General features: G+C 51.8%; 1 protein-coding gene across 1 annotated transcript in view; it reads left to right on the forward strand.

Annotated features, from left to right (window-relative positions):
- The first annotated feature begins 10,646 nt into the window (after nt 1–10,646).
- Nucleotides 10,647–16,339, forward strand: part of LOC138252285 (gamma-secretase subunit APH-1A-like) — a 105,978-nt gene continuing 100,285 nt past the window's right edge. Inside the window, exon 1 of the mRNA XM_069205724.1 lies at nt 10,647–11,907. Within this exon, the coding sequence (XP_069061825.1) occupies nt 11,795–11,907 (113 nt within the window). The 5' untranslated portion in view covers nt 10,647–11,794. The remainder of the gene's footprint in view (nt 11,908–16,339) is intronic.

Here is a 16,339-nt window from a genome sequence, read left to right on the forward strand (position 1 = left end):
ACTACAGATACACACCAATTCACACTTACACACACTGTCTCTCACATAAACACACTCACCCGCAAGAATGCACACAACATCCATTTTTTACTTACCTCCGCTGCCATGGAAGGGCATGTTCCGGGTACTTGTGCCCCACTTTTATTACACTAATAGTGAATAAGAATATATTATTACTATTAGTGTAATAAAAATTGCAGAAAAGAGATTAGAGCCCCAACCAATGTCCCTAAGGACGAGCTGCCCCTGGCACTGAATTTTCCACATCTGAGGCCAGGAGTCGAAAAAAGGAAGTGCCAGGGGTTGCAACTGCGACCTCTGGCACCCCTAAATGACGTCCACGGGGAGGGGGGGCAATTGTGCATGATCAAATTCCATACCCCAGCATATTTTCCCACATGTTCATGATACTGAAAACCGAGCAGGAATATTGTTGGCAAATAACACAAAATACCAATTTGCAGAGCTCGGAAAGTTCTAGCGCATTTTCCTTAGTGAATGCTGTAGGAGGCTGGCCCAGTGTGTGGTGAGCACCTGTGGTATTATCACCTTATACCAGGTCCAGTTATCCCTTATTAGTGTAGTGCGGGCAGTGCCTAGAAGCCAGGGCTCTCTAGAGGTAGCTGTGGATGAGCAGCCAAGGCTTATCTAGGAGACATTCAAAGCTCCTGCAATACCACTGTAGTCACACAGTACTCACACACATGAAAGAAAACACTCAGTGTTACAAAAATAAAGGTACTTTATTTTAGTGACACAAATATAAAAATACTATATAGGCAATACCTCAACTCGAGGTAAGGAAAACACGCTAAGACATGTACAGTAACAGTAAAGAATTAGCATAGAAAGCAATAGAAAACAATGAAAGCAATAGACAATTCTGAAGGCCTGGGGGTTACCAAACCATATACTAAGAAAGTGGAATGCAAACGTTGGCCCCCACCCAAGGAAGTGGAATCGATAGAGGGGAGCTGAAGGAACTTGGAACCCCAAAAGTAAGTACTAGAGTGCCTCCAAGCGGGAAGGAGAAAGGAGGTAAGTAACTGGTTCTCCCCAAACCCACCAAAAGGACTTCAGAGAAGGGTATTGCAAGTCCCAGGCAAGACTGCAAGTATCCAAAGGTGGATCCTGGAAGAGGAAGACCTGGAAAAGAAGGGGACCAAGTCCAGTTCCCGTTGGAGTGTCCAGTGGTGGATGCAGGACCAGGTAGACGGTGGACGATGACAGTCTGTAGTGCAGCACTGGAGCAGCTGAAAAGTTCCTGGAGTCATGGAATCGACATCCCACGCCGGGAGAAGGATTGCAGTCGGTAAGTGGTGTGGAAAAACCACCAACAAGCCTTGGCAAACACAAATGTCGTGGATGAAGAAAAGTGGAGCTGCCGGTGACCAGCAATGTCCGGGGGCTCAACCCAAGGAGGGGAGTCCTAGGTGACCCTCAGCAGTGAGAAGAGTCACAGGAAGAGGAGGCAGCCCACACAGGCGACCCACAGGCAGCAAGCACAGGAGTTGAGGTGAGGCCCACGCAACACACCTAGAAAGGAGTCCCACATCGCAGGAGAAGCACACAGAGGGCTGTGTGTCGCAGGCAAGAGTGTTAGGTGTTGGGGTTACAAGGAGCCTTAAGATCCCTTGGAGGAGATGCCAAGAAGCCTTGGTAGCTGCAAAAGACGCTGTGTGGAGAGGCAAAGGCTTACCATCTTCAAGTTGGTCAGCTGGTAGAGAGGATCAAGGGGACCACTCCACCCATAAGGCAGGATCCTCACAGCTCTAGAGGAGAGGAGAGCCATGCTTCCGGTCGTCGTTGCTGTTGGTGCCTACAGATGCAGAGAAGGGAACTCCTTCACTCCAAGGCAGATTCATTTTTGCTTCTCGATGCAGACTGAAGAATTGCCACCCTCAGAGGATGCACAGCTGGGAAAATGTTGCAGTTGCTGGAAGGAGCCAGAGAAACAATGTTGCAGAGCAGAGTCGTCACTGTAGCTGCAGATTGTAGGTTCCTGTGGAGTCCAGTGGCCAGAAGTCAAAGTAAACATTGCAGCGGAGTCCTGCTGGAGTCCTGCACATCGAATCTGAGGACCCACCCAAGAGGGAGACCCTAAATAGCCCTGGAAGGTGGATTGGTCACCTAGCAAGGTGACCACCTATCAGGAGGGGGCTGTGACGTCACTTGCCTGACCTGGCCACTCAGCTGCTCCCAGAGGCCTCTGCCCACCTTGGATTCAAGATGGCAGAATCAAGTGGCCACCTGGAGGAGCTCTGGGCACCAAACCTGGGGTGGTGATGGACAGGGGAATGGTTACTCCATTTTCCAAAGTCCAGTTTCACACCAGAGCAGGGACTGGAGGTCCCTGAACCGGTGCAGACTGGTTTATACAAGGAGGGCACCAAATGTGCCCTTCAAAGCATACCAGTGGCTTGGAGAGGCTACCACTCCCAAGCCATGTAACACCTATTTCCAAAGGAAGAGGGTGTTACCTCCATCTCCAAAAGGAGAGCCTTTGTTCTGCCTTCCTGGACTTGAGCTGGTCAAGCAGCAGGAGGGCAGAAAGCGTCTGAGGGGTGCCAGCAGCTTGGCCTGCCCAGAAAACCCCAGAAGGCCTGTAGGAGCAATGGTAGGGGTCCTCTAAGGAGCCCCCAGAGTGCATGGAATCATACTTCGAACACTTGCAACAGTATTGGTGTATGATTCCAACATGTTTGATGCCAAGCTTGCTCAGGTTCGGAGTTACCATTATGTAGCTGGACATAGGTAGTGACCTATGTCCAGTACACATATAAAATGGTGCCCCTGCACTCACGAAGTCCAGGAAAATGGAGCTGGAGTTCATGGGGACACCTTGTAGGAGGCTGGCCTGGCTTGTAGTGGGTACCAAGGGGTACTTACACTCTGTACCAGGTCCAGTTATCCCTTATTAGTGTAGAAGAGGTGTTTCTAGCAGCTTAGGCTGATAGAAGGTAGCTATAGCAGAGCAGCTTAGGCTGAACTAGGAGACATGCAAAGCTCCTACTATACCACTGGTGTCATATGCACAATATCATAAGAAAACACAATACACAGATATACTAAAAAATAAAGGTACTTTATTTTTATGACAATATGCCAAAAGTATCTCAGTGAGTACCCTCAGTATGAGGATGCCAAATATACACAAGATATATGTACACAATACCAAAAATATGCAGTAATAGCAAAAGGAAGTAATGCAAGCAGTGTAAAGTTACAGTAGATTGCAATAGGAGTACATAGGTATAGGGGCAACACAAACCATATACTCCAAAAGTGGAATGAAAAACCACGAATGGACTCCAAACCTATGTGAGCTTGTAGAGGGTCGCTGGGACTGTAAGAAAACAGTGAAGGTTAGAAAAATAGCCCACCCCAAGACCCTGTAAGGTAGGTGTAAAGTGCACCTACAACCCCAAGAGAGCAAAGAAGTCGTGATAGGGGGATTCTGCAAGGAAGACCAACACCAGCAATGCAACAACAGTGGATTTCCAGATCTGAGTACCTGTAAGACAAAGGGACCAAGTCCAAGAGTCGCGACAGTGTCGAGAGTGGGCAGATGCCCAGGAAATGCCAGCTGAGGGTGCAAAGAAGCTGCCACCAGGTGGAAGAAGCTTTGTGTTCTGCAAGAACAAAGAGGACTAGGAACTTCCCCTTTGGAGGATAGATGTCCCACGTCGTGAAGAAGCTTGCAGAGGTGTTCCCACACAGAAAGACCGCAAACAAGCCTTGCTAGCTGCAAGGGTTGCGGTTAGGGTTTTTGGATGCTGCTGTAGCCCAGGAGGGACCAGGATGTCGCCACTTGGATGAGGAGACAGAGGGGGCGACCAGCAAGTCAGGGAGCCCTCACAGAAGCAGGCAGCACCCGCAGAAGTACCAGAACAGGCACTTAGAAGAGGAGTGAACCGGAGTCCACCTGAAGTCAGAAAAGGGAGTCCCACGACGCCGGAGGACAACTCAGAAGGTTGTGCACTGCAGGTTAGAGTGTCAGGGACCCAGGCTTGGCTGTGCACGAAGGAAATCCTGGAAGAGTGCACAGGAGCCGGAGCAGCTGCAAATCACGCGGTACCCAGCAATGCAGTCTAGCGTGGGGAGGCAAGGACTTACCTCCACCAAACTTGGACTGAAGAGTCACTGGACTGTGGGAGTCACTTGGACAGAGTTGCTGAGTTCCAGGGACCACGCTCGTCGTGCTGAGAGGGGACCTAGAGGACCGGTGATGCAGTCTTTTGTTGCCTGCGGTTGCAGGGGGAAGATTCCGTCGACCCACAGGAGATTTCTTCAGAGCTCCTGGAGCAAGAAGGAGGCAGGCTACCCCCAGAGCATGCACCACCAGGAAACAGGTGAGAAAGCCGGCAGGATGAAGCGATACAAGGTTGCAGTAGTCGTCTTTGCTACTTTGTTGCGGTTTTGCAGGAGTCCTGAGCAGTCAGCGGTCGATCCTTTGGCAGAAGGTGAAGAGAGAGATGCAGAGGAACTCTGGTGAGCTCTTGCATTCGGTATCTGAAGAATTCCCCAAAGCAGAGACCCTAAATAGCCAGAAAAGGAGGTTTGGCTACCTAGGAAGGAGGATAGGCTAGTAACACAGGTAAGAGCCTATCAGAAGGAGTCTCTGACGTCACCTGCTGGCCCTGGCCACTGAGAGCAGTCCAGTGTGCCAGCACACCTTTGAATCCATGATGGCAGAGGTCTGGGGCACGCTGGAGGAGCTCTGGGCACCTCCCCTGGGAGGTGCAGGTCAGGGGAGTGGTCACTCCCCTTTCCTTTGTCCAGTTTCGCGCCAGAGCAGGGCTGGGGGATCCCTGAACCGGTGTAGACTGGCGTATGCAGAGATGGGCACCATCTGTGCCCATCAAAGCATTTCCAGAGGCTGGGGGAGGCTACTCCTCCCCAGCCCTGACACCTTTTTCCAAAGGGAGAGGGTGTAACACCCTCTCTCTGAGGAAGTCCTTTGTTCTGCCTTCCTGGGCCAGGCTTGGCTGGACCCCAGGAGGGCAGAAACCTGTCTGAGGGGTTGGCAGCAGCTGCAGTGAAACCCCGGGAAAGGCAGTTAGGCAGTACCCGGGTCTGTGCTAGAGACTCGGGGGATCATGGAATTGTCTCCCCAATGCAGAATGGCATTGGAGTGACAATTCCATGATCTTAGACATGTTACATGGCCATGTTCGGAGTTACCATTGTGACGCTATACATAGGTGGTGACCTATGTATAGTGCACGCGTGTAATGGTGTCCCCGCACTCACAAAGTCCAGGGAATTTGCCCTGAACGATGTGTGGGCACCTTGGCTAGTGCTAGGGTGCCCACACACTAAGTAACTTAGCACCCAACCTTCACCAGGTAAAGGTTAGACATATAGGTGACTTAAAAGTTACTTAAGTGCAGTGGTAAATGGCTGTGAAATAACGTGGACGTTATTTCACTCAGGCTGCAGTGGCAGGCCTGTTTAAGAATTGTCAGAGCTCCCTGTGGGTGGCAAAAGAAATGCTGCAGCCCATAGGGATCTCCTGGAACCCCAATACCCTGGGTACCTCAGTACCATATACTAGGGAATTATAAGGGTGTTCCAGTATGCCAATGTGAATTGGTGAAATTGGTCACTAGCCTGTTAGTGACAATTTAGGAAGCAGAGAGAGCATAACCACTGAGGTTCTGGTTAGCAGAGCCTCAGTGAGACAGTTAGTCATCACACAGGTAACACATACATGGCACACTTATGAGCACTGGGGCCCTGGCTGGCAGTGTCCCGGTGACACATACACTAAAACAACATATACAGTGAAATATGGGGGTAACATGCCGGGCAAGATGGTACTTTCCTACACACCTCTGCTAGTGCGGGGGTGCCCTCAAACACAGGTACCTTCACTCTGCCCTCTGGGCTAGGAGGGCCTGCCATAGGGGTGACTTAAAGTGACCTGGTGCAGTGACCTGTGGTGAAAGGATGCATGCACCCGGGTCACGCAGACTGCAATGGCAGGCCTGCAGAACCCTTTGCACAGGCTCCACATGGGTGGCATAATACATGCTGCAGCCCATGGGGAACCCCTGCTGCCCCAATGCCCTGGGTATCATATACTAGGGACTGATATGGGAGCACCAGTATGCCAAATGTGGGGAGTGTGAAGTCCCAGCAACCAAATTTAGAGGGAGAGAGCACAGTCACTGGGGTCCTGGTTAGCAGGATTCCAGTGAACACAGTCAAAGCACACTGACATCAGGCAGAAAGTGGGGGTAACCATACCAAAAAGAGGGTACTTTCCTACAAATGCCTCCCAGGGGTTCAAATCAGCCTTTCACATTGTAAACAATATTCTTGCTGGTTAGTAAAGAAGTAAACCTGGGGGCACATAGCTCAAGGTATGGAAATCGCACATGGGCAAATGCCTCTCTTTGTACCATAACCTTCTTGGTGCCTGTTAATGATTAATGCTTGTGACTAGCGCCATGAAGCCATCACTTCAATGTGACATGGAACAGAATTCTTCCCAAGGAGGTCAAATGCACTTCTATCCTGCGATAGGTCGGTAGAGGTCTCACTGAGACCCCGACAGTCCAGTGGTCCATCTGTCCAAATTTGGTGGAGGTAAGTCCTTGCCTCCGCTCGCCAGAGAGTAATCCTGTGCACTGCGTGAACTGCAGCTGCTAGGGCTTCTGTGCTCTATAGCAAGGAATCTTTCGAGCACAGCCCAGGTCCCCAGCACTCCGTCCTGCATTGCTCAACTCGCTGAGTTGACCTCCGGCTTCGTGGGACCCTCTTTTGTAGTGTTGAGACGACCGCCATGCTCAGTTTTCTTGAACCCGTGTTCAAGTACTTCTGTGGGTGCTGCCTTCTTCTGCATGGGCTCTCTGTGTTGCTGAGGGCCCCCTCTGTCTCCTCTTCCAAGTGGTGACCCCCTGGTCCTTCCTGGGCCTGGGCAGCGCCCATTTTCTTCAACCGTAACCTTTGCAGCTAGCAAGGCTTGTTTGCGGTCTTTCTGCATAGAAACAACTCTGCATCCTCCAGCATTCCGTGGGACATCTTCTGTGCAAAGGAAAAGTTCCTGGCATCTTCCGTTGTTGTAGAATCTTCAGCTTCTTCCACCCGGAGGCAGCCATTTTGCACCTTCATCCGGGTTTAGTGGGCTCCTGCCCCCCATGGACACTTTCGTGACTCTTGAACTTGGTCCCCTTCCTTTACAGGTCCTCAGGTCCAGGAATCAGTCTTCAGTGCTTTGCAGTCAGTTGTGGTCTTTGCAGAATCTCCTATCACGACTTTAGTGTGTTTCTGGGGAAGTAGGGGAAGTTTACTCCTACTTTTCAGGGTCTTGGGGTGGGGTATCTTGGACACCCTTAGTGTTTTCTTACACTCCCAGAGACCCTCTACACACTACACCAGGCCTGGGGTCCCTAAGTGGTTCGCATTCCACTTTCTTAGTATATGGTTTGTGTTGCCCCCAGGCCTATTGCATCCTATTGTATTCTGCAGTGTTTGCACTACTTTTCTAACTGTTTACTTCCCTGATTTTGGTTTGTGTGTATACTTTGTGTATTTTACTTACCTCCTAAGGGAGTATATCCCCTGAGATATTTTTGGCACATTGTCACTAAAATAAAGTACCTTTATTTTTAGTAACTCTGAGTATTGTGATTCTTATGATATAGTGCTATATGATATAAGTGGTATAGTAGGAGCTTTGCATGTCTCCTAGTTCAGCCTAAGCTGCTTTGCCATAGCTACCTTCTATCAGCCTAAGCTGCTAGAAACACCTCTTCTACACTAATAAGGGATAACTGGACCTGGCACAAGGTGTAAAGTAAGTACCATCCGGTACCCACTATAAGCCAGGCCAGCCTCCTACACTGAGGAAGTGAGCTGCATGTCTGTGCTGTGACAGGTGGGTAGAGGTCTCACTGAGACCTCCACTAGGACCAGAGAAGGGTCACGTGAGCAGGTCCTATCATCAGAAGAACTGTGCCCGTGACTAGCGCCTTGAAGGCATCACTTCAATGTGACATGGACCAGTATTCTTCCCGAGGAAGTGAGCTGCATGTCTGTGCTGTGACAGGTGGGTGGGGGTTAGGAGTAGGGAAGGGTCACGTGAACAGGTCCTATCATCAGAGGCACTGTGCTTGTGACTAGCGCCTTGAAGCCATCACTTCAATGTGACATGGACCAGCATTCTTCCAGAGGAGGTGAGCTGCATGTCTGTGCTGTGACAGGTGGGTAGAGGTCTCACTGAGACCTCCACTAGGACCAGAGAAGGGTCACGTGAGCAGGTCCTATCATCAGAAGAACTGTGCCCGTGACTAGCGCCTTGAAGGCATCACTTCAATGTGACATGGACCAGTATTCTTCCCGAGGAGGTGAGCTACATGTCTGTGCAGTGACAGGTGGGTGGAGGTCTCACTGAGACCTCCACTAGGACCAGGGAAGGGTCACGTGAGCAGGTCCTATCATCAGAGGCACCGTGCTCGTAACTAGCGCCTTGAAGCCATCACTTCAATGTGACATGGACCAGCATTCTTCCAGAGGAGGTGAGCTGCATGTCTGTGCTGTGACAGGTGGGTGGGGGTTAGGAGTAGGGAAGGGTCCCGTGAACAGGTCCTATCATCAGAGGAACTGTGCTTGTGACTAGCGCCTTGAAGCCATCACTTCAATGTGACATGGACCAGCATTCTTCCCGAGGAGGTGAGCTGCATGTCTGTGCTGTGACACATGCTCGTGACTAGCGCCTTGAAGCCATCACTTCAATGTGACATGGACCAGCATTCTTCCAGAGGAGGTGAGCTGCATGTCTGTGCTGTCACAGGTGGGTGGGGGTTAGGAGTAGGGATGGGTCACGTGAACAGGTCCTATCATCAGAGGAACTGTGCTTGTGACTAGCGCCTTGAAGCCATCACTTCAATGTGACATGGACCAGCATTCTTCCCGAGGAGGTGAGCTGCATGTCTGTGCTGTGACACATGCTCGTGACTAGCGCCTTGAAGCCATCACTTCAATGTGACATGGACCAGCATTCTTCCAGAGGAGGTGAGCTGCATGTCTGTGCTGTCACAGGTGGGTGGGGGTTAGGACTAGGGATGGGTCACGTGAACAGGTCCTATCATCAGAGGAACTGTGCTTGTGACTAGCGCCTTGAAGCCATCACTTCAATGTGACATGGACCAGCATTCTTCCAGAGGAGGTGAGCTGCATGTCTGTGCTGTGACAGGTGGGTAGAGGTCTCACTGAGACCTCCACTAGGACCAGAGAAGGGTCACGTGAGCAGGTCCTATCATCAGAGGAACTGTGCTTGTGACTAGCGCCTTGAAGCCATCACTTCAATGTGACATGGACCAGCATTCTTCCCGAGGAGGTGAGCTGCATGTCTGTGCTGTGACACATGCTCGTGACTAGCGCCTTGAAGCCATCACTTCAATGTGACATGGACCAGCATTCTTCCCGAGGAGGTGAGCTGCATGTCTGTGCTGTGACACATGCTCGTGACTAGCGCCTTGAAGCCATCACTTCAATGTGACATGGACCAGCATTCTTCCAGAGGAGGTGAGCTGCATGTCTGTGCTGTGACAGGTGGGTGGGGGTTAGGAGTAGGGAAGGGTCACGTGAACAGGTCCTATCATCAGAGGCACTGTGCTTGTGACTAGCGCCTTGAAGCCATCACTTCAATGTGACATGGACCAGCATTCTTACCGAGGAGGTGAGCTGCATGTCTGTGCTGTGACACATGCTCGTGACTAGCGCCTTGAAGCCATCACTTTAATGTGACATGGACCAGCATTCTTCCAGAGGAGGTGAGCTGCATGTCTGTGCTGTGACAGGTGGGTGGGGGTTAGGAGTAGGGAAGGGTCACGTGAACAGGTCCTATCATCAGAGGCACTGTGCTTGTGACTAGCGCCTTGAAGCCATCACTTCAATGTGACATGGACCAGCATTCTTCCCGAGGAGGTGAGCTGCATGTCTGTGCTGTGACACATGCTCGTGACTAGCGCCTTGAAGCCATCACTTCAATGTGACATGGACCAGCATTCTTCCAGAGGAGGTGAGCTGCATGTCTGTGCTGTCACAGGTGGGTGGGGGTTAGGAGTAGGGATGGGTCACGTGAACAGGTCCTATCATCAGAGGCACTGTGCTTGTGACTAGCGCCTTGAAGCCATCACTTCAATGTGACATGGACCAGCATTCTTCCCGAGGAGGTGAGCTGCATGTCTGTGCTGTGACACATGCTCGTGACTAGCGCCTTGAAGCCATCACTTTAATGTGACATGGACCAGCATTCTTCCAGAGGAGGTGAGCTGCATGTCTGTGCTGTGACAGGTGGGTGGAGGTTAGGACTAGGGAAGGGTCATCTGAGCAGGTCCTATCAGCAAAGCTTATGTCCTGTATTGTTTGTTAACAAAACCTTGTTTCGTGTGTATTAGTTCAATCGGAGTCGCTTTAATGAACTATGACTACATCTCCCAGAATGCATTATGCCCTCAAAGGAAAGGCCAAGAAAATGATGTCCCTGTCTCGTGCGGTAAACTTAGTTTAAAAGGTTTGTTTATAAATGATAACCACTGTGGGGCCCACAGCGATCGCCCTTTTAAGGGTGTAAGTGAAGCTGGATGTGATGTAAAACACCACGAGATACCCGGAAGCGTCTGCAGATCAGCAGGGGGTAGAGTGAGTGAGCAGGCGGGAGTAGTGCAAGCGGAGGAGCAAAGAGTGAGGGTGTGGGAGAGTGCTGCGAGGCCGGGGTGAAGGTAGGAGAGGCGCTAGATACAGATGGAGGAGAGGAGATAGACACAAGGGAGGAGAGGGGGAGGGCTGCAGCCAGTGTGTACAAGAGGGAGTGAAGACCACATGACACAGGGACAGGAGTGAGGGCTGGGAGAGTGCTGCGAGGCCGGGGTGAAGGTAGGAGAGGCGCTAGATACAAGGAGGATAGGAGCTAGACACAAGGGAGGAGAGGGGGAGGGCTGCAGCCAGTGTGTACAAGAGGGAGTGAAGACCACATGACACAGGGACAGGAGTGAGGGCTGGGAGAGTGGAGTGAGGGCTGGGAGAGTGCTGCGAGGCCTGGGTGAAGGTAGGAGAGGCGCTAGATACAGATGGAGGAGAGGAGATACACACAAGGGAGGAGAGGGGGAGGGCTGCAGCCAGTGTGTACAAGAGGGAGTGAAGACCACATGACACAGGGACAGGAGTGAGGGCTGGGAGAGTGCTGCGAGGCCGGGGTGAAGGTAGGAGAGGCGCTAGATACAAGGAGGAGAGGAGCTAGACACAAGGGAGGAGAGGGTGAGGGCTGCAGCCAGTGTGTACAAGAGGGAGTGAAGACCACATGACACAGGGACAGGAGTGAGGGCTGGGAGAGTGCTGCGAGGCCGGGGTGAAGGTAGGAGAGGCGCTAGATACAAGGAGGAGAGGAGCTAGACACAAGGGAGGAGAGGGGGAGGGCTGCAGCCAGTGTGTACAAGAGGGAGTGAAGACCACATGACACAGGGACAGGAGTGAGGGCTGGGAGAGTGCTGCGAGGCCGGGGTGAAGGTAGGAGAGGCGCTAGATACAAGGAGGAGAGGAGCTAGACACAAGGGAGGAGAGGGTGAGGGCTGCAGCCAGTGTGTGCAGGAGGGGGAGAGAACCACAAGACACAGGGGCAGGAGTGAGGGCTGGGAGAGTGCTACGAGGCCAGGGTAAAGGTAGGAGAGGCGCTAGATGCAGAGGGAGGAGAGGAGCTAGACACAAGGGAGGAGAGGAGGAGGGCTGCAAGCTGACCCCTCAACCTCCTCAGCGCTGACCCCTCCTGACCTCTAAATAAGCAGACATGACTCTCCCGGTCTTCTTCGGGTGTGCCTTCATCGCCTTCGGGCCGGCCCTCGGCCTCTTCCTCTTCACAGTGGTCCGGGACCCTCTCCGCGTCATCATCCTTGTTGCAGGGTAAGTGGGCAGGAACCAGTATATTCCTAATAACTGCTCGAGTGTCTGCTAACACCCAGCAAACCAGCCTCAAAGCGCTGCAGAGCAGAGTTTATTCTCACTAAACACATTTTATCGACATCGGAAGGATGCATGCTGAATGGACCTGGTGGCTGTTGTACCTATGACCCGCAGCCCCGGATCACTGAGATACCTTATCGGACCAATCGTCGCATGAAGGGTCGCGCGCACTGTCTGATGGAAATTAATGGGTCACCCTAAGGTTTCTGGGTGTATGGAAGGTGCTATCTCCCTCGCCCTGGTTGTCGTCTCCCTCGCTCTGGTTGCCATCGTCTCCCTCGCCCTGGTTGCCATCGTCTCCCTCGCCCTGGTTGCCATCGTCTCCCTCGCCCTGGTTGCCATTGTCTCCCTCGCCCTGGTTGCCATCGTCTCCCTCGCCCTGGTTGCCATCGTCTCCCTCGCCCTGGTTGCCATCGTCTCCCTCGCCCTGGTTGCCATCGTCTCCCTCGCCCTGGTTGCCATTGTCTCCCTCGCCCTGGTTGCCATCTTCTCCCTCGCCCTGGTTGCCATCTTCTCCCTCGCCCTGGTTGCCATCTTCTCCCTCGCCCTGGTTTCCATCTTCTCCCTCGCCCTGGTTTCCATCTTCTCCCTCGCCCTGGTTGCCATCTTCTCCCTCGCCCTGGTTGCCTTCCTTCTCCCTCGCCCTGGTTGCCTTCCTTCTCCCTCGCCCTGGTTGCCATCTTCTCCCTCGCCCTGGTTGCCTTCCTTCTCCCTCGCCCTGGTTGCCTTCCTTCTCCCTCGCCCTGGTTGCCATCTTCTCCCTCGCCCTGGTTGCCATCTTCTCCCTCGCCCTGGTTGCCATCTTCTCCCTCGCCCTGGTTGCCGTCTCCCTCCCCCTACATCTAGGGAAGGGCCCTTCCTACCATGCTAGTGTCATGGAAATTGCTTTTCTCACTCCCTTTGCCAGCATTGGGCTTGTGTCCACAACGGTATAGATCTCCCTTGGTTTCTTCCTCATACTCCTTATACTCATTATAGCGGTCTCCCCTGTCTCCTCAGCAACGGGGCTCCCTCTTTTCGCATGATAGCATTGATGGGGTCTCCCTCTGTCTCCTCAGTTTGTTGCATTGAAGAGGTCTCTCTGTATCTCCTTATTGCCACTGAAGAGGTTTCCACCTGTTCTCCTAGTTACCTTGAAGGACTCTCTCCCTGGTTGTATTGAAGGGATGTCTCCCTGGATGTATTGAAGGAATGTCTCCCTGGTTGTATTGAAGGGATGTCTCTCTTGTTGTATTGAATGACTCTCTCCCTGGTTGTATTGAAGGAATGTCTCCCTGGTTGTATTGAAGGAATGTCTCCCTGGTTGTATTGAAGGGATGTCTCTCTTGTTGTATTGAATGACTCTCTCCCTGGTTGTATTGAAGGAATGTCTCCCTGGTTGTATTGAAGGGATCTCACTCTGGTTGTATTGAAGGGATCTCACTCTGGTTGTATTGAAGGAATCTATCCCTGGTTGTATTGAAGGGACTCTCTCCCTGGATGTATTGAAGGGACTCTCTCCCTGGTTGTATTGAAGGGATCTCACTCTGGTTGTATTGAAGGGATCTCACTCTGGTTGTATTGAAGGGATCTCACTCTGGTTGTATTGAAGGGATCTCACTCTGGTTGTATTGAAGGGATCTCACTCTGGTTGTATTGAAGGGATCTCACTCTGGTTGTACTGAAGGGATCTTTCACTGTTTCGCTGGTTGCATTGAAGGAATCTATCCCTTTTCCTCTTGTTGCATTAAAGGAATCTCCCCCGGTTTCCCTGGTTGTATTGAAGGGGTTGATGTAATCTATCCCTGCTCCCCTGGTTGCATTGAACAGATCGCTCCCTGTTTCTCTGGTTGCATAGAAAGAATCACTACCGATTTCCATGGTTTCACTGAAGGAATCTCCCTCCTGTTTCCCTGGTTGCATTAAAGGAATCTCTCCACGTTTCACTGAATTAATCTCTCCTTGTATCCCTGGTTGCATTGAAGGAATCTATCCCTGTTTCTCTGGTTGCATTGAAGGAATCACTCACTGTTTCTCTGGTTGCATTGATGTAGTCTCTCCCTGTTTCCCTGGTTTCATTGAAGGAATCTATTCATGTTTCCGTGGTTTATTTGCAGGAATCTCTCCATGTTTCCCTGGTGGCACTGAAGGAATCTCTCGCTGTTTCCCCAGTTCCATTTAAGAAATCTATTCCTGTTTCCCCGGTTACATTGAAGAAATCAATCCCTGTTTCCCTGGATGCATTGAAGGGGTCTCCCTCTGTTCCTTTGTTGCATCGAAGGGGTCTCCCTCTGTTCCTTTGTTGCATCGAAGGGGTCTCCCTCTGTTCCTTTGTTGCATCGAAGGGGTCTCCCTCTGTTCCTTTGTTGCATCGAAGGGGTCTCCCTCTGTTCCTTTGTTGCATCGAAGGGGTCTCCCTCTGTTCCCTTGTTGCATCGAAGGGGTCTCCCTCTGTTCCCTTGTTGCATCGAAGGGGTCTCCCTCTGTTCCCTTGTTGCATCGAAGGGGTCTCCCTCTGTTCCCTTGTTGCATCGAAGGGGTCTCCCTCTGTTCCCTTGTTGCATCGAAGGGGTCTCCCTCTGTTCCCTTGTTGCATCGATGGGGTCTCCCTCTGTTCCCTTGTTGCATCGAAGGGGTCTCCCTCTGTTCCCTTGCTGCATTGAAGGAGTCTCCCTCTGTCCCCTTGTTGCATTAAAGGGGTCATCCGCTTCCCCTGGTTACATTGAAGGGGTCATCCTCTGTCCCTTTGTTGTAATGAAGTGGTCTCCCTCTGTCCCTTTCTTGCATTGAAGGGGACTCCTTCGGATGCATTGAAGGGGTCTCCCTCTGTTCCCTTGTAGAATTTAAGTGGTCGCCCTCTGCCCCCTTTGCATTGAAGGAATCTCCCTCTGTCTCTGTGTTGCACTGAAGGGGTCTCCCTCTGTCCCCTTGTTGCATTGAAGGGTTCTCCCTCTGTTCCATTGTTGCATTGAAAAGATCTCCCTCTGTCCCCTTGTTACATTGAAGGGGTCTCCCTCTGGTCCCTCGACGCATTGAAGGGGTTCCCTTCTGTCCCTTTGTTGCATTGAAGGGGTCACCCTCAGTCCCCTTGTTTGATTGAAGGGGTCCTCCTCTGTCCCCTTGTTGCATTGAAGTGGCCTCCTTCTGTTCCTTTGCTTCAAAGGAGCTTCCCTTTGTTGCATTGAAAGGGTCTCCCTTGGTCCCTTGGATGAATTTAAGTTGTCTCCCTTTGCCCCTTATTGGATTGAAGGGGTTTCCCTCTCTCGCCTTGTTGCATTGAGAGATTATTCCTTTGGTCCCTCTGATGCATTGACGGGGTCTCCCTCTGCCACCTGGATGCATTGAAGGGGTCTCCCTCTGGTCCCTCAGATGCATTAAAGGGGCCTCCCTATGTCCCCTTGTTGCATTGAAGGGGTCTCCCTCTGGTGCCTTGGATGTATTGAACGGGTGTCCCTCTGTCCCCTTGATGCATTAAAGGGGTCTTCCTCTGTCCCCTTGTTGCATTGAAGGGGACTCACTCTCGTCCTTCAGATGCATTGAAGGCGTTTCCCTCTGGTCCCTTGGATGTATTGAATGGGTCTCCCTCTGTTCCCTTGATGCACTGAACGGGTCTACATCTGTTCCCTTGTTTAGGGTCCCTTGGATGCATTGAAGGGCTCTCCCTCTGGTCCCTTCGATACATTGAAGGTGTCTCCCTTTGTCCCCTTGTTGCATCTCTCTATGTCCCCTTAATGCATTGAAGGGGTCTCTCTGCGGTCCCATGGATGCATTGAAGGGGTCTCCCCCTAGTCCCTCGGATGCATTGAAGGGATCTCTCTCTGTCCCCTTGTTGCATTGAAGGGGTCTCCCTCTGTTGCATTGAATGTGTCTACCTCTGTCCCCTTGTTGCATTGAAGGTGTCTCCCTATGTCCCCTTGTTGCATTGAAGGGGTCTCCCTCTGTCCCTTTGTTGCATTGAAGGGGTCTCCCTCTGTCCCTTTGTTGCATTGAAGGGGTCTCCCTCTGGTCCCTCATATGCATTGAAGGGGTCTCCATCTGTCCCCTTGTTGGATTAAAGGGCTTTCCCTGTCTCCTTTTACATTGAAATAGTCTCCCTTTGTTGCACTGAAGGGGTCTCCCTCTGTTCCCTTGTTGCATTGAAGGGGGTCTCCCTCTGTCCATCGGTTGCATTGAGGGGATTTCCCTATGTCCCCTTGTTGCATAGAAGGAGTCTCCCCCTGGTCCCTCGGATGCATTAAAGGGGTCTCCCTTGGGTCCCTTGGATGTATTGAACGGGTATCCCTCTGTCCCCTTGATGTATTAAAGGGGTCGCCCTCTGTGCCCTTGTTGCTTTGAGGGGGTCGTCCTCTCGTCCCACAGATGCATTGAAGGGATCTCCCTCTGGATCCTTGGA

The sequence above is a fragment of the Pleurodeles waltl genome, chromosome 1_2 (genome assembly GCF_031143425.1).
Source record: "Pleurodeles waltl isolate 20211129_DDA chromosome 1_2, aPleWal1.hap1.20221129, whole genome shotgun sequence".
NCBI lineage: Eukaryota > Metazoa > Chordata > Amphibia > Caudata > Salamandridae > Pleurodeles > Pleurodeles waltl.